The following is a 25,306-nucleotide window of genomic DNA, read 5'->3' on the forward strand; positions in this document are numbered from 1 at the left end:
AAACAGTATGTTGTGGCACTGCCTTGGAAAGGCAATAAAAGGAGATTAACTTCCAACTTTGGGTTGGCTTTGAATAGATTAAAACAACAGTGTGTCAAGTTTCAGGACACTCAATACCTAGAACACTACCAGAAAATCCTGAAGGATCAGGAGGATAAGAGATTCATAGAGAGAGTGGAATATTTTAAAACAGAGGAAGACTTGTCATTTCTTGGCACAGCATGGTGTTAAAAAGGACAATGCAACAACCCCTATTAGGATAGTATTTGACTGTTGGGTCAGATAGGGGAAAAGTGGGTTAAGCTTGAATGATTGTTTATGGACGGGATCACATATAAAAGCTGACCTACTCAAAGTTCTACTGCAGTTTTAGGGCACAGGATTTTTGTGGAAGCAACAACTGGACTGGGAAGAACAACTCCCAGACCCATTGCAGAAACAATGGGTTGAGTTATCCAAAGACTTGGAAAAATGTCTTGATATTTTCTTTCCTAGGAATATTAGCCTAGGAAAGGGAGACTCATTACACACATTCTGCGATGCCAGTGAGTTAGCATATGGTTGTGTAGCCTATAGAGTTAAGAAAGAAAACTATTATTTAATGGTGGTAAAGGCAAGAGTAGTGCCCATTAAAGAAATTACTGTTCCAAAACTTGAGTTGGTGGCATTGTCGTCAGCAGCAAGAATGGCCAAATTCATTAAAGAATCCTTTGAGAAGGATGAGATTGTAGAACTGTTCATTTGGTCTGACAGTAAAGTTGCCCTAAGTTGGCTAGTATTGAAAAGTGTTCTCCCTGTATTTGTGAAAAATATAGAGTACAGGAAATAAACTCTAATTCCAGAGGCGGTCTTGTTGTATGTGCCTATAGATGATAATCCCATGACTGGTTGACATATGGGAAAAGTACAGAAATAATCTTGGATAGTTCTTGCTGGTGGGAGGGACCCCCTTGGTTAAAAAATTCCTGTTGGCCAATAGATAGGTCATGGGTTGATGGATCACTTGTGCAGGGTAATTAAGAGAACATTTTGGTCAATACTGTAGGGGACAACCTGAATGGTAATACTCACTTGCTGAATTGGGAGAACTTCAGAAGGTTTAAAAAGGTCTATTAGGACCACAGCTTGGATCCTACGATTTTTTAATAATTGTAGGAGTTCAAACCAATATGAAGAGGCATGGTGAATTGACCTTGGAAGAACTCCAAGAGGCACTGAAGAAGACTATTGCCATCATACAAAGGGAGTTTTTCCTGGAGGAATACGGGAGTTTGATGAAGGCGGTGGGGGGAGGGTAAGAAGACCAAAACTAGCTCTCGTACACCAGTTGAATTTTTACCTGGACAAGGGGGTGATAACACGGCGTAAGGGTAGACTAGAACGCACAGTTACCCGAAGCTGCTAAGTTTCCTAAACTATTGCCAAGAAGTTGCTATGTTACTCGGGTAATTATTAAAGAACATCATGATGCTAATGCTCATATGGGTGTAAATGCAACTGTGGCGAGTGTCAGACAGGAGTTCTGGATCTCACATACGGCAACTAACTAAGAGTATATTACACCATTGTGTTATTTGTAGGAGAACGCAGGGGAGGCCGTATAGGTCCAATGTAGTTCATCCATTATCTGAGTTCAGGGAAAAGGACAGAGCCCTGAGAAGGCTTGTATCATCTCATTTACGGCCTGATAACCAGAGGCATACATGTGAGCTAGTTGAAAACCAGTCCTGTGACTCGTTGCTCATCTGTTTTAGAAAATTCTGCAGCAGAAGAGGTTCCCAGCACTCATGCTGAGTGACAACGCCACCACGTTTGTAGCAGCATCAGAATACCTTAAGACCATGTTGAAGAATCCCAGGGTAAAGGAACATCTGTTAGATATACAGTAGCGTAATGGGAAGTTCATTCCGGCGAGAGCACCAAGGTTTGGTGCTACTGTATATGGGAATGGCTGATAGGACTTCTAAAAGTCATGCCTAAAAAATATTGTAGGCCAAGCCTTACTCAGTTTTGAGGAACTGACCTGTGTGCTGGTGGAGCTGGAAGGAATTATCAATGACAGACCATTAAGATACATGCCCAGGGATTTGAATCAATTGGAAATCTTAACCCCTATACATCTGATCCTCGGAAGAAAGCTCAAGTCCTTCCAAAGCGAAGTACAGGCAGTCCCCAGTTATTGGTGGGCTCGGTTTTCAGTGATCCGGTTTTACAGGGCTTGTCTAGCAATGAAAATTGGCCAATTTTCAGTGCCGAAAATCGCAAATTTCTGCTTATCGGCGCCAATAATTGGGTATTGGCGCTGATACATACCTAACAGAGGCGCCAATAACCAAAAATCAGGGCTTTTCGGTGCCAATAACTGCCAAAAATTGCAGAGTTTTTGTTATCAGCAATTTTCGGTTATCGCGCCATCAGACTGGAACCTCTGCCGATAACCGGGGATTGCCTGTACAGGCAGTCCCTGAATATCGGCGGGCTTGGTTATCGGCGATTTGGTTTTACGACGCTTGTCTAGTGACGAAAATTGGCAATTTTTAGCACCAAAAATCACTGATTTTCGCTTATCAGCGGCGATACATACCTAACAGAGGCACCAATAACTGAAAATCAGCGATTTTCGGTTATCGTCATGCTGTCAGAACAGAATCCCCGCCCATAACCGGGGACTGCCTGTAGTAAATTGGGAAGATCTCTCTGGTGATCCTAACTATGGATGGAGAGAGTTCACTGAGAAAAGATTCCTGTATGTATCCAAGTTGTGCGACGACTTGTGGAAAAGATGGGGGAGGGAGTATTTAACAATGTTAAAAGACCCATCAAGTAGGAATGGTGCATGGCTCTTGGCTCAGGATAGGGGAAGTAGACCTCATTCATGATGAAGGGCCAAAGAGCAAGTGGAAGTTGGGCCAAGTGATTGAGCTACACATCAGGGAAGACAAGGTCCCAGAGTGGCTACTCTAAGAACAGCACATAGCCAGCTCATGAGACCTGTAATTAAGTTATAGCCCTTAGAGCTACGGCAGGAGATAACGAAAATTAATCCTGAGACGGAAGACATTCAGTCAAGCACCCACCCAAGCAGGACTGCTCAAATAGCTGCAGAAGCCAGAAAGGCATTAATAAGAACAGGACTATTGTAAATAATTTAGGCATAAGTTTTTCTTGCGGGGGAGTATGTCGAAACTTTGATGAGAAATTGTACTTTTCCGCAAGTTGTGTATAGTTTTATGTATTTTTTCTAAATTTACGTTAAGTGGAAATGCATATTATGTAGAAGAAATATATTATGTTTTGTTGTGTTTGTATTTCGTAATGAAAAGAGTTGTTTTGGCTGTTTCGTGTATTTAATTGTAAGTATTGGTGGAGTGTAGATCAAATAGGGACTCAAGAAAAGGGAATGCAGCCATAGTTGTCAGTGCCTCCAAGTCCATTTAAGTACAGGCAGTCCTAGGTTAACAACGGGCTCAGATAACGGTGATCTGGTTTCAAGGCGCTGTCTAGCGACGAAAATCGATTTGCGCTTACTGGCGCCGATAATTGGGTATTGGTGCCGATACATACCTAACAGAGGTGCCGATAACCGAAAATTGGCGCTTTTCTGCCCCGATAGGCCCCGAAATTCGCCGAAAAAGCACGAAAATCGCCGATTTTTGGTTAGCGGCGATATTCAATTATCATCACACCCTCAGAACGGAACTCCCTCTGATAACCGGGGACTGCCTGTATTCCTTTTCATCTTAAAGTTCATTTAGGGAAATTCCTTGGCTTGCCAGTAGTTTTTGGAATAGACGATTCTGCACTGACTAAAACAGTGTTTGTCCAACAATCATATGCTTTTATGTGGTTGTTGAACGATTCAAATGGTTTATCTAGTTGGATTTCCTTCTTATACTTCTCACAGTCAGCTTCTAATGGCTTCCATTTCTGTGGCATTTCTGTAGGGGTATTTCTGGCATGCTTTAAAAGAATAAGTGATCACTGCTTTTAAAAATTCATTTACTGACCATATAAAATCTACAGCTATTGCAGAAGAATATATACTCAGATCAATAGCAGAGTAAAAATTAAAATACTGTATATATTATGGTAAGTCATAGTACCATCACTTGAAAGCACAATACTGTATCAATATTATTATTACTAATGTCTTCTATAATTTTATCTTCATTATTTTACCCTCATTATCTAAACTGTCTCTTCCCCATAACAGATTATAGGCATTAAAATCAACATGAAAAAAAAATGGTTGTGGCAGTTGATCAATGGTTGGGGCAGTTGATCAATTACTGATTGGATGTCAGCGTTTGAGAAGTTAGATCTAGGAGGCAGGTAGAAGGAACACAGTAATCTGCTTGTCTAATATGATCCCTAGGAGCAACAGCCTTTAAATTTTTATCGAGAGCTAGATGCGAGCATTCCAGTGATTTGCTCACAATAATAGCAGCTCCTCCATGCGCTCAATCACCCACTGGAGGGGTAGAGGTGAAGATCTCATAATTTATTACAAGTCCAGGATTGAACTTCTCTGGACCTAATTGAGTTTCCTGCAAGCAAATTACACCAGGTTTAGTTTCTCTTAAGAGAACCTTGAGATTTTCAGTGCAAGAATGCAATCCTTTACAGTTCCATTGTAGGATGTTGAATAGAGCCATTATGAAGTGGATCTGAAAGCCTTTCTTTTTTTCTCTTTGGATGGTCTGGAAATAGATGGTTTCCTACGACTACCCTTGTGATCTTTACTGTATTTCTCAGAGTTTGATTTTCTTTAGGAGGGTGATGAATATTTGCAGTTGTAATTTGAGCCTCTCTTTACCTTGGATTTTAGGTTCCACTGAAGTACTTGCTTCACTTGAGCTAAGCACTCTACAGCGGTGTTTATACTACAGCAAATTTATTTGGAGTACATGGAGGAGAACCTGAAGGCATCCTTCCTCTCTATGGGTTTCTTTGCTGTTCCGACTCCATCTGATCAGGCAGAGATTCGCCTGTGATAGATTTACTACTACAAAAGCAGGAGATGGAAGAGATGGCAGGAGAGCCTCATCATCTGGAGGGAACTCATTTCCAACCACAGGCAGTTTGCCTGCTTTGATGGACTGTGCTCTTGCCTTCAGTGACTGAACACCTGACCCAGATATCTGGGCCTCTACCACAGGGGTTGATACACCTACTGCAGGAGGTGCCCCCACTGGTCCCCTTGTGGTAGTAGGGGATGGAGGGTTTAGAGCTCTTGCATAGATTTTTGATTGGCCCAATTGTTGTTTGGCATATTCAATGCTAGTATGTTCAGCATTAGCTTTATTTACTGCTGACTGTTCATATTTATGTACTTCACAATTTTTATCATTAGCCTTATGGTTGAGCTGACAATTACTACACTTTGTTGTTTCAGAACATGCACCATGGTCAAGGGCGGAGCAATTTATACAAACTTTTGCATTCTCACACACACTTGATGAATAACAAAGCTAGAAATAGTTAAAACATAAAACAGGTTTTGGGAGAAAGGGTCTTACTCGCACTCTCTTGTTTCCAAAGTTTACATGGGATGGCACATTAGGGTCCACAAAGATCAAAATTATCATAATGGCAATGGATGTCTTTTTCACTTTCCATACTGTTGATGGGCTCATTTCATATAAATTTTGTCAAAAATGACACCTCAGCCATAACTAAAATTCAGGTGGGGTCTGACTTCTTTAACCATATGCCCAGAAGGATTCATTACAGACAACATTTGAGCTTGAGTTTTTGATTTAGCATGGATGAGCACTGTACCTTTCCCAAACCTAAACATACCTCCACTCTTTATTCCCCCCACCTTCTTCTGGAGGCACTTGCAGAACTTGTAATAATTGTAGTTTTCCTCCTTAGCTGTAGCAATTAGCCACATAGGTGGTTTGGGAGTTCTGTATTACCCTGTGTTTTCTGACGGATATCTTTAACCCATTCAGATGGTACATATATATATCCAAATTTTTAGGTATTTTATCTCTCAAAGCTCCTCTTATAACAGACTGATTTATTTGCACGGTATTGATGTTACTACTGGCCTTGTGGCATCTTCATATTTATCAAAAGCAACCCATGCTTCCCATTTTAACCTGACTTCTAGGAAGTTCATCCAGATTTCGATTTTGGTTCCAAAGGGATTAAAGTTGTCAAAATAGTTTCATAGTCACACTGAACTGGTATGTCTGTTACATAAAGCAGTCACAATTTCTTAACATTTGACAAATTCCAACACAATGCTTTGTTGATACTTTATCCTTAGTAAAGGCATTAGCAGAGTTCACTGTTGAGCTACCACTCTGCTCTTGATTAATTGAGATTTCCTGCTGAGAATCCATTTCCATGCCTGAAGTTGTAGGGAGGTTTGATTTAGTTGCCATAAAAAGAATTATATAAATTTAGTCCCTCTCACCAGGGAGGCTCTGCCCTGGGATCCTCACCTGGATATACACCATACCCTCAGTGCCTTAAGGGTTGTCAGGCCGTTGAGATCGGACCCAGCACTGATGGCATGGTTTGACAAAAATTTCCCCTTGCTAGACCATGTCGGGTGCTCTAGTTTTAAGAGTGGAGTGGCATGCCGTCACACTCCATCCTCCAAGTTAAAAGAGCAGTAAATTCCTTAGTCCAATACAGGCGGTGGTGATGTTCTGCACCAAAAATCGCAGATTTCCGCTTATCACCGCCAATAATCGGGTACTGGCGCCAATACATAACTGAGGTGCCAATCTCCGGTTATCAGCGCCGAAAATCGCCAATTTTCGGTTATCGGAGATTTTCGCTTATCATCATGTTGTTGGAATGGAACCCCTGCCAATAACCAGGGACTGCCTATACCATGCCAAGGTCATAAACAAAAGCGGAAGAAGGGAAGGGGAAAATTAATAGGAGGAGGAGGAGGAAGAGGATTAGTAAAAGAATTACAGGTCACGAAAATTAATAGGAGGAGGAGTAAATGAGTTACAGGTCACGAAAATTAATAGGAGGAGGAGAAGTAAAAGAGTTACAGGTCCAATGTTTGGTTGATTCAACAGCAGAGAGAGTAGGCATAAAAGAGCATACTCTCCCTGCAGTGGATCTGTAAAGTCACCAAGTCGGCGCCAGGATAGTGTTTCGGCGGCGCCATTAATTAAGTCTCCGCTGAGCTTGTTTTCTTTGGTGACTTCCCGTTTTCTTCAAGCTCAATTAGTCACGCCTAAAACGTGCCAGGTCACGCATTTTAATCATTTTTACTTTATGGTATTTATACGAATGTCACACATTGTGTATCACATGTTTCTTCATTCACAGGCATCAAGACTGTATCTATATTGTAGCTCTGTATGTTTTGTATTGTAATTTGTACTCGTTCACTGCATATTATTGTTTATTGTTTTGACCTCAGGTCACAGTCAATTCCATTGTCTCTCACGGCCCGGCGTCAGTCGGCCGCAATATAAGCTGCCTGGATCTGTAATAAAGTAGCAGTAACTTTTACCTGCTCGTTTCTTTGACACCTTACAGTGGTGACCCCGAGTATCCCGGAGCCATTAGCGGACTCACACGGCGACTCAGTCTTGGCTCCAGGATTTCTCCAAAACGCTCTTAGCGGCCTAAACACGGCGCTGTAACCAGCGTTTGAGCGTGCTGACTCGTCGGCGTACCCCACCAGCGTCACTAGCGGAACCACACGGCGCACGAAAGTGCGTACTGACGCGAGTACCCCACTCCAGTAAGGGGTCAAAGGAGCGAGCATGGACGCGGATATCCCCTCCTTCATGCAGTTAAACGCGGACCCCGCGGACTCCGAGGTTTACCTACCTCCCATCACAGCCGCCCCGCCCCGCGCCGAGGCCCTCCCGCAACTCCACACCAGCGCCCCGAACACACGACGGCCGGGCAACACAATCGCGGGCCGCCCTCACTGTAAAGCTGCCGCCGTTTACGCAGGGGAACCCATCGATGTGGCTGCGCAGGGTGGAGAGCCACTTCAGAATCGCGGACCTCACGGACGAAATCCTACAGGCCGACACAGTGCTCAACGCCCTTCCGGAGGACGTGTACAGAAAACTCATCTCGCGAGTACCCGAAACACACACCTCACATACAGCACCACAAAAAGTTCCTCCTCGAAGCTTGCTCCCTGCCCATCGCCGAGCGGGCCGCCCGTGCTATCGACCTTGCCAATAATCCACGCCACGACCTCAATCCAAGAGACGCTTGGGGCATGGTCGTAGATCTCCTGTCAATACCAGACTTGGGTGGCACAAACAAGCGGCAGGAGATAAGCTTCATACGGGAAATCTACCTTCGCCAACTCCTCCCGGAAGTACGCAACCAGATCGCTCACCCCTACACCATGCCTGTCGAGGACCTCAGAGGCGGCACAACACCTCACAGACTCCGTCAAGGCTTCACAGCGGCTAAAACCGCCACACAGCCGGTCAGCTCCGTCCAGCCTGAAGAGGACGTGAGCAGCCCCGTCAACGCCATCGCCAACAGACGTCCACCGAACCACAGCAGACGGAGGTCCCGGGCTTCTGTCGCTACCACAAGTGGTTCGGAAAGGACGCCCGAAACTGCCTGCCGCCCTGCTCGTTCAACCGTTCAAAAAACGGGGGTGGCGGCGGCCAGCAGGACAGGCCGCCATGGCAGCCGAAGAACCCAGGGCCTCAAAACAGTAGGTTTTACGTCCGCGACACCGTCTCCGGCAGGATGATGCTGGTCGACACAGGAGCCTTTAAGTCGGTCTTCCCAGCATCCAGAGAGGACCGCAACCAGACACCAGACCCGGCCGCTTTCCTGACGGCCGCCAACGGAACCCCATCCTCTCCTACGGCACCAGGCTCCTGTCGATCTCCATCCTTGGCCAGAGTTACTCCTGGGACTTCATCGTCGCGGACGTAGGAACCCCACTCCTGGGGCCGATTTTCTGGCGCACTTCGGCCTGCTAGTCGACGTGGGGCGCAGCGCCTCCTCGATACCGACTCCTGCCGGTCTCTCCCGTTAACGGCGGGACCCAGACCCACCATCAGCGCCGTCGCCCCCACCAGTATGCACACCTTCTGTCGGAGTTCCCTGAGGTATTTAAGCCCGAGCTTCGCTAAGTCCCCGGGCCCCAGCCAAGCACGGCATATACCACCATATAGTGACTAAAGGGCCCCGACACATGCGAAGTTCCGCAGGCTTCCCCCTCAGCGCCTTCAGGAGGCGAAAAAAGCATTCGCGGAGATGGAACAGATGGGCATCTGCAGGAAAGCCTCCAGTCCATGGGCCTCCCCCCTCCACATGGTGCAGAAACCGGACGGCTCCTGGAGACCCTGCGGCGACTACAGGCGGCTCAACATTGCAACAGAGCCCGACCACTACCCTCTACCCAATATGCAAGACCTCACGGCCTCCTTTCACGGGGCCAAAATATTCACTAAATTGGACCTTCTTAAATCTTATTTCCAGGTACCTGTTGCGCCAGAGGACATACCAAAGACAGCCATCATCACGCCCTTCGGGTCCTATGTGTTCGCCTTCTCCACCTTCGGGCTGAGGAACGCCGGGCCACCTTCCAGCGGCTCATGGACAGCATCCTGGGGACCTAAAATTCTGCGTCTGCTACGTCGACGACATTCTCATATTTTCCAGGTCTCACAGCGAACACCAGAGGCACATCAAAGCAGTCCTCCAGCGCCTCCAAGAAAACGGCCTCGTCGTCCGTTTCGACAAGTGTACCTTCGGCGTCCAGAAAGCAGAATTCCTGGGTCACGAGGTGTCTCCGACAGGCGTCCGCCCTCTTACATCGAAAGTGGCAGCCGTAGCCAAGTTCCCGACACCCACCTCCATCAAGGCCGTCCAGGAGTTCCTTGGGATGGTAAACTTCTACAGGCGGTTCATCCCGGGATCGCGCACACCACGGCCCCCTGACGGAAGTCCTAAAAGGTCAACCGAAGTCCCTGTCTTGGGGACCCAGCCAGCAGCAGGCCTTTTCCTGACGAAGGCCGCCCTCACCAAGGCAACCGCCTTGGCACACCAGGATCCCAAGGCTCCTCCAGCTGACGACAGACGCCAGTAACGTTGCCTGCGGTGCTGTTCTGGAGCAAATCATCAACGGCGCCCCAGCCCATCGCCTTCTTCAGCAAGAAGTTCAGTCCCGCAGAGTCCCGCTACAGCACCTTCGACAGGGAACTCTGCGCGATGTACCGCGCAGTTCGGCACTTCAAGTTCCTCCTGGAGGGGACGCCCTTCACAATCTTCACAGACCACCAGCCACTGGTTCACGCCTTCACGAAGCAGGGGGACGCATGGTCTTCAGACAGCAGCGCCACCTCTCAGCCATAGCCGAATTTACCTGTTCCGTCAGGTACCTCCCGGCAAGAAAAATCCCAGAGCAGACGCCCTCTCCAGAGTCGAGTTGAACGCAGTGCAGCTTGGTGTAGATTACCAGGACCTTGCCAGAGAACAGGCCGCTGACCCAGAAACCCCAGCATACCGCACCGCCATCACATCCCTCAAGTGGCGGGACGTGACCCTCGCCCCCGGAGGCCCCAGCCTGCTCTGTGACATCAGCACAGGCCAGCCCCGCCCTTTGGTTCCAGCCTCACGCCGCCGCCAGGTATTCGACATCATTCACGGCCTCTCACACCCTCCGGCAGGACCACGCCAAACTGCTTTCAAAAAGTTCGTCTGGCACGGGGTGCAAAAGGACGCCACAGCCTGGGCAAAACAGTTCCTGCAGTGCCAGACCAGTAAAGTGGGTCGTCACACGCAGTCGGGGGTAGGCGAGTTCCCACAGCCAGGGCGCCGCTCGCCACATCCACATCGACGTCGTCGGGCCCCTTCCCCATCAGGCGGATCCAGATACCTCCTCACGGTGGTAGACCGTTCGACGAGGTGGCCCGGCCACACCCATGCAAGAAGCCACCGCCAGCGCGTGCGCTGAGGCCCTGCTCTCCAGTTGGGTTAGCCGCCTCGGCGCCCCGGACCACATCACAACCGACAGGGGCCCCGCTTTCCTCTCCGAGTTGTGGTCTGCCCTGGCTCAACTGCTGGGAACCACGCACCACACCACCACAGCGTACAACCCAGCGGCCAACGGCCTGGTTGAACGGTTCCACAGGTCCTTAAAGTCATCCTCATGGCCCGCTGCACCGCCGAGGACTGGAAACATCAGCTGCCGTGGGTCCTCCTCGGGTTGAGGACCGCCCCCAGAGCCGACGGCACCCCATCCGCAGCTGAACAAACCTATGGGGAACCCCTCGTGGTGCCGGGAGAGCTCGTGACGGATGAACGCCACTCCCCATCTCTGCAGAGGCTCCGCGACGTGGCCGGCAAGTTCGCCCCTTGCAGGCGCTCATACATCGACAAAGCAACCACCTTCATGCCGCCACAGCTGTCATCCGCCACCCACGTCTTCGTCAGAGTCGACGCCGTCCGTCCACCACTAACTAAGCCCTACAGGGGACCCTTCCGCGTGCTGGAGCGGAACAGCAAGGCGTTCCAGCTGGCACTCCCAGGCAAGAACGACTGGGTTTCCATAGACCGGCTAAAGCCCGCCTTCCTGTCGGAGAGTCCCGGCAGCGACGCAGCACCCCTTCTGCCCAAACGCACTCCAGCACGCCCTCATCCCCGCAGGCGCGGCCGCCCCAGGAAGGAACCGCCCAAACAGCAGCCTCACAGGCGGGAGGCCCCTCAGTTATCTTCAAGGAGCCGCGGCACCCTTCAGCGTCCCAGCAGATACAGGGATTAATCAGACGCGTCCCTCGTCTTGGGGGGGGAGTATTTGTAAAGTCACCAAGTCGGCGCCAGGATAGTGTTTCGGCGGCGCCATTAATTAAGTCTCCGCTGAGCTTGTTTTCTTTGGTGACTTCCCGTTTTCTTCAAGCTCAATTAGTCACGCCTAAAACGTGCCAGGTCACGCATTTTAATCATTTTTACTTTATGGTATTTATACGAATGTCACACATTGTGTATCACATGTTTCTTCATTCACAGGCATCAAGACTGTATCTATATTGTAGCTCTGTATGTTTTGTATTGTAATTTGTACTCGTTCACTGCATATTATTGTTTATTGTTTCGACCTCAGGTCACAGTCAATTCCATTGTCTCTCACGGCCCGGCGTCAGTCGGCCGCAATATAAGCTGCCTGGATCTGTAATAAAGTAGCAGTAACTTTTACCTGCTCGTTTCTTTGACACCTTACAGATCCCTAAGTCCCCCCCACCTCATCAATGGGTTGGGATCAGGGGAGCAGAGAGATTGATACCGAGTTCTAGGGGCTTCAGTCTCAATTGATCTCAACACCTTGAAGTCCAGATCATTAGCCAGATCCAATTGCACGTCGCAACATCAAGGAAAGCTTGTAACTGCAACTCTGACAGTTGACAGCAAAAAGAATTTACTATATCTAAGAAAGCTGAGAAACTTGGATGTCTACACGGCCATGCGTGCTGATAATTGTTCTCGAACAGCACCTGGAGCTTCTGACACAAGGCTACAGTTGTTCCTCCACTTAAGGATAGAATCTGAGACACTTTTGAAAACCACCTTATTGGGAGGAGCCAGTTAAACATCTCCAGGCAGTTCAGTGTGGGATGCAGAAGTTAGTGGAACAGCACGGAATTTGGTAGTTTATTTTTCCTTACTGGAAGAATAGATCTTCCGAGAAAGCTACAAAGGTCAGGAAATCATTCCCTCTTAGGCTATTAGGGCTCTACGAAGTCTGAAAATCATTCCCTCTGAGGCTATTAGGGCTATACTGTACAGTCTGAAAATCATTCCCTTTGAGGCTGCTAGGGATCTACACGAGTCACTGAGAAATTCTTGTACTCGGAATTTGTTCAGTGCTTTCCTTAGATAAAGGGGGTAGGCATATGCATCTTAACTGTGCCCAAACTTGAAGAAACACATCCACCACTCAACCCTGATATCCCTCAAAGGAGTAGTAGTATACTGTAGATTGGTTGTCTCGGTTCATCTGTATGCTAGTAAGTCCACACTGAGCGCTCCTCCAATTCCACATCAACTGTCAGACTAGCGGATGTAACGATCACTCCATATGGCAGAAGTTTTCCTTCCTGAATCCTAAATTGGCAAAAACACTGTCCTTCTGCAGAAAGAACTGAATAACCTATGTAGTTAATTTTTACCCAAAGAAGCAGTCTTTCAGCTATGACTTAGTTTATAACCAAGCATTTGCATCGTAGAAACACTTCCAAATAGTCAGAGAGTTTGAGCTTAAAAGGATAAAACTACCAGGAATCTTTGGTGGTCTTTCCATCACCCTAACATCTCTAAGGTCTAATGAGTGTAGCGCTGACCATTCTATGGTGTATTGTAAGTCAGTGTCACAATATTTGTCACAACTTAATTTTATGTTACAGGACAGAAGGAAATATTGTTAACTCAGTTTTGGCATCCCTCCTACAGAACCAGGTGACAATGATGGTCTTGGATTTACTTAAAAGTTTAATGAAAGTTGGCAGTAATCTGCAATCTGTTATGCCAAGACTGCACTACACAGTAATTGTGCCTCATTACCCTGACAAATTCTCCAGTGAGGCCATGTTTCCTAACAAAGAAGGCCAATACTGCATAGGAAGCTTCCTTGGGGCTAAAATTCTTCAAGATGCAGCAAGAAGTGCCTATTCATTTCCCAACAAAAAAATCTGCAAATAGCAATGGTCTACCCTCATCCCCAGATACAGAATGGACTGAGGAGGGGTTAAGGCAGTCTGCAGAAAATTATACAGCACAGAAACTTAGGCAGATGGAGCAATAGATCCTTGGCCTTTGGAATTCAACAGAGTTGGCAAACTTGAACCAGTCAACTCGGTAAAAAAGAATTCTTGCTCCTAGAAGGTGACACCACCCCCCCATCCCCGTGACAAAATCCTTGTGAATATTTGAAGCACTGTACACAAGCAGAAACTAAGTGCTTTGAACATGAATACCTTGCCCACAAACACACATGGAAGGAACTTGTGCGAATGAGAATCTATTGGTATGACGAAAATGCATCCTGAATTTCCACTGAATCATCCAAATGTTCTTTTGGAAAGTCACTAAAACCATGTTGGAAAAAACCAAAAATAATGGGACATTCAGTCTTGATTTGTCCAACATGGGTCCCATTCCCCAGTTGATAATGGTGCTACAAAAAAGGAAGTAAAATCCTGGTGAATCACTGACACCTGCTCCATTGCATTCTTCTCTAATTATAACCTCCTACTGAAGAATGAGATACTGCTGCTGGAGATGAGGTGAACAAGAATACCTTGCTCACAAACACACATGGAAGGAACTCGCGTAAATAAAGATCTAGTAGTAGGAGGAAAATGCATCCTGCATGTCCACTGAATCTGTAAGGTGTCAAAGAAACGAGCAGGTAAAAGTTACTGCTACTTTATTACAGATCCAGGCAGCTTATATTGCGGCCGACTGACGCCGGGCCGTGAGAGACAATGGAATTGACTGTGACCTGAGGTCGAAACAATAAACAATAATATGCAGTGAACGAGTACAAATTACAATACAAAACATACAGAGCTACAATATAGATACAGTCTTGATGCCTGTGAATGAAGAAACATGTGATACACAATGTGTGACATTCGTATAAATACCATAAAGTAAAAATGATTAAAATGCGTGACCTGGCACGTTTTAGGCGTGACTAATTGAGCTTGAAGAAAACGGGAAGTCACCAAAGAAAACAAGCTCAGCGGAGACTTAATTAATGGCGCCGCCGAAACACTATCCTGGCGCCGATTTGGTGACTTTACAAATCATCCAATTGTTCTTTTGTAAAGTCACTAAAGCCATGCTGGAAAAAAACAAAAGAATGGGGACAGATGCACCAAGTTCTTCAGTCTTGATTTGTCCAACATGGGTCCCAATCTCCAGTTGATAATGGTGCTATGAAAAAGGAGGTAAAATCCTGGTGAATTACTGACACCTGATCCATTGCACTCTTTAATTACAACCTCCTACTAAAGACGAGATACTTCTGCTCGAAATGAGGAGAAGAAATGGCTACTGAAGACTATACCAGTGGATGGGAAACCTGAGGAATCATGACTCTCCTTCAATACCTCCACCACCCAAGGTTCTGCTCCTCAGTCTCTCCAAACATGCCAGAAGGCCTGTAACTGGCCTCCTACCAGAACCTGAGAGCTGAACAGACCTTGAAAGGTATAAAAGACTGTTAGGTTAACTATGAAATTCTCTGTTATCTGTACCAATACACACTCCCTTATCACCTTCAACTAAGTCTGGCTTAGAAGGAGACCCAAAGGAGAAACCAAAAAACCTGCCACCTCTGTGCAGGAGAAACCTTGAAGACAGAAAGGAGCGTAACTGTTCTCACTTCAAAACTGAGTTAGCGTAAGCATGAGAATGCGACACAGTGCGTGAAGACAAGAGGCAGGTGATGGAAGGCAAAGAACCACACCCCAAGAACTGACCTGGTTCACTGGTAGTGACTCTTCCAACAATCACGGGGCAGTTCCAGACTCGGGCTACAGAGGTACAAGAAAATGATCACAAACTATGGGGGCGTGGGCGGCCTGGAATGACTCCTTACCAAGACCAGACATACCTTTTACTGACTTGAATTAAAGTTTACATCCTGTTCTAACTTCTTAAATCTGCTTTTCCTGAACCGAAAGGGGAGCAGAAGAATCTCAAGAGGAAGTCTCAGTACTAGCTAAAGCATTAGCAGAGGAAAAGCCATAGACTGAGTAAGGAAAACTACAGACAAGGGACCTGGATAAAGGGGGGAGAAATGACAAGCTTATGATCTAAGCTAACTAACTGCTTTTGCAATCCATCTGCTTCCCTTCTCTTCCTAGGCTAATGCACTTAATTATCAAATCCTTTGAAAATCCTTCCATTCCTCACATATATTTTCAAGATTACACTTTACACATCTGCAGCCGGCACAAACAGCATGTATCTACCTAAAAATCAACATCCTGCTAAACCATTAATCATTCTTACAGAACCTGATATTCTTAGCCTTGATTCCAATGGATGTCATCCAAGGAAAAATGATATTTTTATGATAAAATAAAGTTTGTTCATACTTACCTGGCAGATATATATATAGCTGTATTCTCCGAAAGGGACCGACAGAAATTCAAAAACTTACGGCACACGCAGTTGGGCCAGGTGGTTAGTACCCATTCCCGCCGCTGGGAGGCGGGTATCAGGAACCATTCCCATTTTCTATTCAGATTTTCTAGAAACTAGAACTACTGTCTCCTGAGGGGAGGAGGGTGGGTACTATGATTATATATATCTGCCAGGTAAGTATGAACAAACTTTATTTTATCATAAAAATATCATTTTGTTCATGACACTTACCTGACAGATATATATATAGCTGAATCCCACCATTGGAGGTGGGAAGAGACAGAATAGGATTTAGGAAACAAACATATGTAGGCGATTGACGCCTTGGTTCCTTACCTGTTAGCATTGCTGATTTCGTGATTACTGTCACCCAAGTCTGCTTCTGCTTTACTAGAGAACTCCAGCGAGGTAGAGACCTATAAAGCTGGTGAAATCTAGATGATCTGTCAACGGGGGCGAGACCACAATGTGACTAGACCATATGACCTTACTGTGAGGGCAAACGACAAACTAAACAACCACCTGACCAAGCCTAGTTACGTCAAGAATAATTAACATAAACTAAGGACTGGGAAGACCACCACTGGTGGAGACCCAACAACCATAAAAACAACACATCAAAATATTTAAAAACACACAAAAACAAAACTAAAGGAGAGGATGAGAGTCATCCTTTCTGCCCCAAGATCGTATTTGCGAAACGTAAGGCCCCAGCGCACAGCAATTCTCATAGGATGTCTTTACTTCTGTGAGATAATGAGAAGCAAAGACAGAATTGCTTCGCCAAAAGGTGGCACCCAGAATGTCATTGAGAGACTGGTTTTTCTGGAGAGCCACTGAGGTAGCAATGGCTCTCACTTCGTGAGCCTTGACCTTCAAAGTTCTCAAATCCTCGTCTAGAACACTGGAATGGGCGTCTATGATGGTGCTTCGTAAAAAGAACGCCAGGGCATTCTTCGAGAGAGGTATATCAGGCCTCTTAACCGAGCACCAAAGATTGCTAGAAGGACCTCTACAATCCTGGGTCCTCTGTAAATAAAATTTCAGAGCCCTGACAGGACACAGGGTTCTCTCAGGTTCTTGTCCAGTGATGTTCGTCAAGCCCTTAATTTCGAAGGACCTGGGCCAAGGGGAAGACGGGTTTTCATTCTTGGCAAGAAACATAGGGCTCAGAGAACAGACAGCATCAGGGCCTCTGAAACCTATAATCCTGCTGATCGCTTGAAGTTCACGAACTCCCTTCGCCGTCGCCAGAGCAGTTAGGAAAATAGCTTTCTTGGTTACATCTTTGAAGGAAGCAGAATGTAAAGGTTCAAATCTCTTGGACATCAGGAATTTTAGAACGACATCTAAATTCCACGAAGGTAACTTAGGGGCGGCTACCTTAGACGTCTCAAAAGACCTTAGAAGATCACGAAGGTCTTTATTGTCCGATAAGTCAAGGCCTCTATGCCTAAAGACTGTTGACAGCATACTCCTATAGCCTTTGATGGTAGGGACTGCCAGCTTTAAATCCTTTCTCAAATAAAAAAGGAAGTCCGCTATCTGGGACACAGAGGTTGTGGTAGAGGAAATTCCCTTAAGTTTTGCACCACTTCCTAAAAATGACCCACTTAGACTGGTACACTGCGCTGGATGAGGCTCTCCTGGCGTTGGCGATCGCCTTAGCCACTGGTTTAGAAAAACCTCTCGCTCTGAGCAACTTCTCGATAGTCTGTATGCAGTCAGACTCAGAGCGGGAAGGTTTTTGTGGTACCTCTCGAAGTGGGGTTGTTTGAGAAGATCTGTTCTCAAAGGAAGCGTTCTTGGAAAATCCACCAAGAGAGACATGACCTCTGTGAACCACTCCGCTGAAGGCCAAAAGGTGGAGATTAAAGTCATTCTCGTCCCTTCTGAAGCTACAAACTTCCTGACGACTTCCCCCAGAATCTTGAATGGGGGAAAGGCATATAGATCTAGACCCTTCCAGTCCCAGAGAAAGCCATCTACTGCTAGGGCTCCCGGGTCGAGAACAGGAGAGCAGTAAAGAGGCAGCCTTGTGGTCCTTGAAGTTGCAAAAATGTCCACCAGGGGACGTCCCCAAAGCTTCCAAAGCTCCTGACACACTTCCGCGTTCAGAGTCCACTCTGTTGGCAGAAGCTGATGCTGCCGACTGAGAAGGTCCGCGCGTACATTCTCGACCCCTGCTACAAAACGAGTGAGAATTGTCACCCGACGAGAATGTGCCCACAGCAGGATCTCCTTGGCAATCAAGAACAGGGACCGAGAATGAGTACCTCCCTGTTTCTTGAGGTACGCCAGGGCCGTGGTGTTGTCTGAGTTGACTTGAATTACCCGGCCTGCAACTTGATCTTCGAAGAACTGAAGAGCCAAGAAAATCGCTTTCAGTTCTTTTAGATTGATGTGCCAGGACACCTGTTCCCCTTTCCAGGTGCCTGACACTTCCTCCCCCCCCAGTGTTGCTCCCCATCCCGACATGGACGCGTCGGAAAACAACACTAGGTCGGGGTTCTGAAGAGAGAGAGAGACCCCTTCTGCCAACTTTAAGGGATCGAGCCACCACCGAAGATGGTCCTTGACAGAGAGAGAGATCCTGAGAGACTCCTCCAGATCCTCCTTGTTCTTCCAGTTGTCCGCAAGAAAGAACTGTAGGGGTCTGAGATGCAACCTCCCCAGGGAAACAAACTTCTCTAGTGATGAAATGGTCCCCAGCAGACTCATCCATTCCCTCACCGAGCATGTTTCTTTCCCCAGGAAGGCCGAAACTTTTACGAAGCAGTGCTGCTGACGTTCCTGGGATGGAGAGGCTCGAAAAACCACTGAATCCATCTGAATCCCCAGATAAAGAATGGACTGAGAGGGGATCAGATGCGACTTCTCTAAATTCACAAGAAGTCCCAGGGACTTCGTCAGCTCCAAAGTTGAATGTAAGTCCTCCAGACACCTTTCTTCCGATGTGGCTCGGATGAGCCAGTCGTCCAGATAGAGCGAGATCCTCATACCCGCAAGATGAAGCCACCGGGCAACGTTCCTCATCAGGACTGTGAACACCATAGGAGCTGTACTCAGTCCGAAACAGAGAGCTCTGAACTGGTACACTCTTCCCCCCAGGACAAATCTCAAATACTTTCTCGACTGAGGATGAATGGGGACATGAAAATAAGCGTCCTGGAGGTCCAGAGAGACCATCCAATCGCCTGGTCGCAGCGCATTGATAACAGACTGGGGCGTTTCCATTTTGAACTTTTCTTTGACGACAAAATTGTTCAGTCTGCTGACGTCCAGGACTGGTCTCCACCCCCCTGACTGTTTTGGAACTAGGAAGAGGCGATTGTAAAAACCTGGAGACTCCAGATCCAGGACTCGCTCTATGGCCCTCTTCTCGATCATTTCTTCCAGCAGATCTAAAAGGATCTGTTGTTTCTCCGGACGGTAAGAAGGTGACAGATCTCTGGGAGTTGAGGACAGGGGAGGGGTTTTCGAGGAACGGGATCCTGTAACCTTTCTTGATTACATTGAGGGACCAGGAATCCGCCCCTCTTACCTTCCAGGCTTCCGAAAACAGGAGAAGCCTGGCTCCAACTGGTGTCTGGAGGTGGAGAAAGTCACTTCTTGCCCCTTTGGGAAGAAGGGGCTCCGCCTCTGGAGAGGCCTCTTCCTCGCGAAAAGGGTCTAGAGGAGGAAGATCTCCCACGAAAGGGCTTCTGTCTCTTCGAGGGTAGTCCCTGCGATGACGTGGAAGGGACACTAGGATGTCTGGAAGACTGCAAGGAGATCCTGAGTAGCCTTCTCCTTAAGGCTGGAGGCGAGATCCTTGACAAGCGGCTGGGGGAAGAGATGGCTAGACAGAGGGGCAAAAAGTAACTCAGCCCTCTGAACAGGAGAAACCGACTTGGCAGCAAAATTGCAGTATAAAGCCCTCTTCTTTAGGAGGGTTGTACCAAAATGCGAAGCCAGTTCATCTGCGCCATCCCTGACGGCCTTGTCCATGCAAGACAGTACACTGGACAGCTCCCCCAGAGAAATAGAATCTGGACTACGAGTCCTCAAGTCCAAGGCCCCCAAGCACAAATCCAGAAAGTTAAAGACCTCCATAGACTTGAAAAGGCCTTTCAGATGGTGGTCGGTCTCAGAAAGAGTCCAGGACACTTTCGCTGAAGAAAGGAGAGACCTCCTTGAAGCATCAACGAGGCTCGCAAAGTCGCCTTGAGAGGAAGAAGGAACCCTTGAGCCAATTTCCTCTCCCGTCTCATACCACATTCCAGCTTTCCCGCACAATCTAGACGGGGGTAGAGCGAAGGAAGATTTTCCTTGAGACTTCCTATCTTCCATCCAAGAGTTGACTCTCTTGAGAGCTTTTCTAGTAGCCAGAGAAGTCTTCATTTGCAGGAAGCCGGGCGATTTCCTCACCTTCGAGGAAGCTAACTAAGAAGGAGGGGAAAGAGGAGCAGTAGGCTGAAATTTATCTGGAAAAAGTTCCTTAAGCATACTAGCCAAAACCCAATAGTCGGAGAAAGATGACAGAGGGGGCTGCTCTTGCTCTGCAGAGTCCGACTCCTGAGACAAACCACCCTCTTCGACAGGAGCGACAGGAGAGTCTTCCGGGGCTAGAGGGAGACTAAGACCTTTGGGTCCAATTCGGCCCAGAGACCTCTTCTCGTGGGAAGAAGCAGCAGAAAAGTCCGGAGTAACTCGTACAGAAGCGTCCTGCCGAGCGTCCTGACGAGCGTCCTGCTTCACAAGCAGCCGAGCGTCCTGAAGAGCGTCCTGCCTCACAAGCTGCCGAGCGTCCTGACGAGAGTCCTGACGAGCGACCTGACGAGCTTCTTGACGAGAGTCCTGACGAGCGTCGTGCAGAGATCGGGAATGAAGAGAAGCGTCCTGGGGAGCGTCCTGCCGAACGTCAAAACGAGAGCGAGAAGCAAGAGGAGTGTCAAGAAGAGCGTCTTGGCGCGAACTCTTACTAGCGGCAAGCCGAGCTGCAAGAGGAGCGTCCTGATCAGCCAGCGCGTCACGACGGGGCAAGGAGAGCTGATGATCCGATGAACGATGAGGGCGACTACGAGAAACCGCAGGAGAGAGAGACGAACGAAGAGCAGGAGAGGGAGACCTCTTAGATCTCTTAACTGGCAGCGTCAAATCCTTACGGCGCCTACGAGGCTCCGTCTCCTTAGCAGCGAGAAGGGAAGCTAACTGCCGCTGCATATCCTGGAGAAGACGCTTCGAAGGAGAGGAAGCCCTCTCAGGAGAAGGGCTGCTCTTATGAGAAGAAGAGGGGGAAGGAGACGTCCTCCTCCTCCTACCAAGGGCGACGAGAGCTCTCTTCTTGGGGCAGCTGGGACGTTCGGCAACGTCCTCCTCCGAAGAAGTCCTGGTCCTCTTCTGCGGCGGCAAATCGCGCAGCCAGTCGGGAGAAGACTCCAAAGCACGAGAAAGAGGAGAAGAAGCGTCCTCTTCAACGCAGCTCCTCTTGAACGGACGAGAGTCCAACCGAGAACGCGACCCCTTACGAGGAGAGGGCGCCTCGGAGGACGAGAAGCAGTCCTTAAGGATCCGTGCGCGAGCACGATCCTTGGCAGCCTGGGAGACGTCAACAAGGCCTGCCGAAGGGACGCCAGATCGGTGGGGGGTCCCCGTAACCCTCTTGCGGCTTTCGACATGCCCATTCCCTAAGTCCTGGGAGTTCGGCAGAGGTCCAGGCCTAGAGGCATTATAGGGCCGATCTGACGCCCCCTCCACAACACTGGGGGGATCACTACACTTCACCGCACTTTCGATCGCCAACACCTTAGACTCCAAAGTACGAATGGAGCTCAAAATCTGCGCAAGGGCATTACCTTCCGCAGACGCAATCACAGGGTTCGAAGGCGACTCTACAGGGAAAGAAGCATTAGTAGGATTAACAGGGGATAAATTAATACCCTGACTCCCACCAACAGACACACTCCTGGAGGAAGACCTCCTTACACGGTCACGTTCTAGCTTGCGAACGTAAGAATCGTAAGCCTTCCAATCAGAATCAGGCAACGATTCACACTCCTTGCAGCGATCATCCAACATACAGACATGCCCCCTACATCTCATGCATACTGTGTGAGGGTCTCTACCAAGCTTTCGGTAGCCTCACCTTACACTCCTTCACAACACACACCCTGAAACTAGCAGAACTAGAACCAGACATCTTGTTCAAGAAATAGCCAAAACCAAAATCAAATCAGTCCAAAGAAGCGTATGCCTATCCACAAATCCAAAGTCAAAAAACCAAAAGACAATCAGAATACTCAGTGGAAAAGTTTACGAAATCCAACGGCGGAGGTATTGACAACAGGTGTTGACAATACCAGCGACAGAGAAAATCTGAATAGAAAATGGGAATGGTTCCTGATATCCGCCTCCCAGCGGCGGGAATGGGTACTAACCACCTGGCCCAACTGCATGTGCCGTAAGTTTTTGAATTTCTGTCGGTCCCTTTCGGAGAATACAGCTATATATATATCTGTCAGGTAAGTGTCATGAACAAAATGAAATGTACAGTACCTTGAGAGCAGCAAACAGCCAAAACCATGAAATACCAAATAGTCTACTGTATATATAATGGTGGCAAGGAGAATTCTGAGAAGACTTAAAACATTTAAAACACACCTGGTGGAGAACAGGTGTACGAGGCAGTCACCTGAGGTCAGCAATTCGATCTTGCTTTTTTTTTTTAATGCCTACTTGCCTCTGGGGGCAGAGATATAAGCTATCTTTAACAGTAGGCAAGAATCATCCCAAATAATATTCAAATAACATGGTTTTAATTACACAGCATTTCCAGAAATGTAACCCTAGTGTTTTTCACAAGGTGAATGTACTCCAAGATAAAGTTATGAAAATCTAGGAGTGGAGGAGGGAACTTCCAAATTTTAGGGACAGATTGAAAGTACCATACAAACTTGGGTATTGGTCTCCCAATTAATATGTGGACTACAAACAAGTAACAGAACAGGAAGCTTATGGAAATTATGACAATCCTGAAAAAAAAAACAGACTGTAATACACTACAAAGAAATTTACCATAAAAATGTTAAATTTTCTAGGTTGATCTGGTTTGAAAAAGGTTACTGTATTAATGTACTGGAAAAGATGTAGCATGGCAATTATTTTTACCATACAAACACTGTACAGGAATATGTACAGTAATATTTTTGTCAAGATGTATCAATATCAGTCCAATTGAAAAAAAAACCCTATTCATTAATAACACAAGAAGAAAATTGCTTACACTGTAAAGTCACCTACAGAGCCGTCAGCGGAGTCTCCATCGAACGTGTCATTCGCTAAGTCTCCGCTGAGCAAGTTTTCTATGGTGGCGTCCCATTTTCTTCGCTTATACAATTGGTCACGCCTAACGTGCCAGGTCACGCGATTTCAATCATTTGAACTATGTATGTATTTGTTCACCTGTTGTCAATTGTGTATCTTGTATTTCTTCGTTCACAGGCATCAAGATTATATCCATATTTGAATTCTGTCTGTTTTTATGTTGTAAAGTGTACTCGCTCGCTGTATATTATTGTTAATTATTATCGACCTCAGGTCACTCTCATTCTCATTGTCTGTCGCGGCACGGCGCCAGTCTGCCGCTACATAAAGTGCCTGGATCTTGAATAAAGTAGCAGTTCTCTTTTACCTGCTCGTTTTTTTGCACCTCTTACAACACACTTTGTAAGGCAATACAACTTCAAAAGATACAATGAACATCATAATAAAGACACTAATTTCTTCTTACCTGTCAGGAGACCTCGTACAATTGTGTGCAGGTTTAACATTCCGGTCTGGTAAACTACTGACTTTCAGCTGCAAATTTCTGAGATCTTCCTGTAAATGAAGAAGAGTTGACCATAAAACTTCAGTGGTGTTTGTAGAAGATTCTGTGGAGGATATGCCACAATTGGAAGAGCAATCTCTCTTCTCTACAGATTGTTTGAGTGATGTAACTTCCTTCCAGAGTCTATCTTGCTCCTTTTCAATCTTGTCTAGTAAGTGGAGAAGTAACTTTGAATCCATTCTTGGAGCACCTAACAGGAATTCAAGAATACATAAAAATCATATCTAAAGATCACAGACACTAATGTATATGATATATGGAACCTCTGACATACTAAAAATGCAGGTAAATTAAGACTTTTGAAACCAAGCAATTAAACTTTTGAAACAAATTACAGTACAAGCCATGAAATAAAAAAACTTCCCTAGATCAAATGTACGAAACAATCCCCCTTTATGTATAGGTCTGAAATCTGCAGGTTCACTTCTGAAGGCTATCGTGGTTAAAAAAAATGACATTATGATAGTTTTATATACTTACCAAGTAATTACATTGCTATTAGTTTCCCTCGCTCGGCAGCTAAAATTTTGAAATTCCTGAGTCGTGCTATTTTGTTTTGGGTAGGTGACTAGCCCCACCCATTTTTGGGGGAAGAGAGGAACAACTAGCAAAAGAGCTTCAATTTGTTTATGCTCTTATGTTCGTTTGAGGGGAGAAGGGCAGGCTCCAATCATGTAATTACTTGGTAAGTATATATAAAACTATTTTATCATAAAAATGTCATTTTTATATAGTGTAAGTAACTTGAAAGTCCCCGCTCAACGGGTTTTCTCTAGTAAACCTCCCATTTTCTACGGTGCCTTTTCCCGTGACCTTAGGTCAGGGTACCTAGCCATGTTTATTTATGTAAATGTGCATCTATTATTTACTCATTTGTGCCCTTTTGTATTGTACATGTGTCAGAGGATTATTGTCTAATCTGTTAATTTTTATTTGTCACGTTATCTGTAATTACCTGTCCTGTTTCACATTGAGAATAATTGACCTCAGGTCACCTGTATGTCCTTGTATGTCTTTGTACTGACGTCCGCACGCCGCTTTATAAGCGGCCTGCTCCCTTAATAAACTAGCAGTCAATGTCTACCTGCTCTCTCTTTCGCACCCTCTTACAGTGGTGAACCAAGAGTGGTTCCCGGAGCCATTAACGGACCCAAACGGTGACTTAGTCTTGGCCCGATGAACTACCCCAAGCCCCTAATGGACTAACTATGGCGCTTTAACAAAGTGTTCAGGCGTACCGACCCTCGTCGGCAGATCACTGGCGTCATTAGCGGACCCACATGGCACGCTCCCAAGCATGTATTGACGTGAGTG

At 46.7% G+C, this 25,306-nt stretch overlaps 1 protein-coding gene across 1 annotated transcript in view; it reads right to left on the minus strand.

Moving 5' to 3' along the window:
- Positions 1–25,306, minus strand: part of LOC136836264 (techylectin-5A-like) — a 141,703-nt gene that overhangs the window by 85,512 nt on the left and 30,885 nt on the right. Inside the window, exon 2 of the mRNA XM_067100278.1 lies at positions 23,894–24,182. Within this exon, the coding sequence (XP_066956379.1) occupies positions 23,894–24,182 (289 nt within the window). The remainder of the gene's footprint in view (positions 1–23,893; positions 24,183–25,306) is intronic.

The sequence above is a fragment of the Macrobrachium rosenbergii genome, chromosome 56 (assembly GCF_040412425.1).
Source record: "Macrobrachium rosenbergii isolate ZJJX-2024 chromosome 56, ASM4041242v1, whole genome shotgun sequence".
Classification (NCBI taxonomy): Eukaryota; Metazoa; Arthropoda; class Malacostraca; order Decapoda; family Palaemonidae; genus Macrobrachium; species Macrobrachium rosenbergii.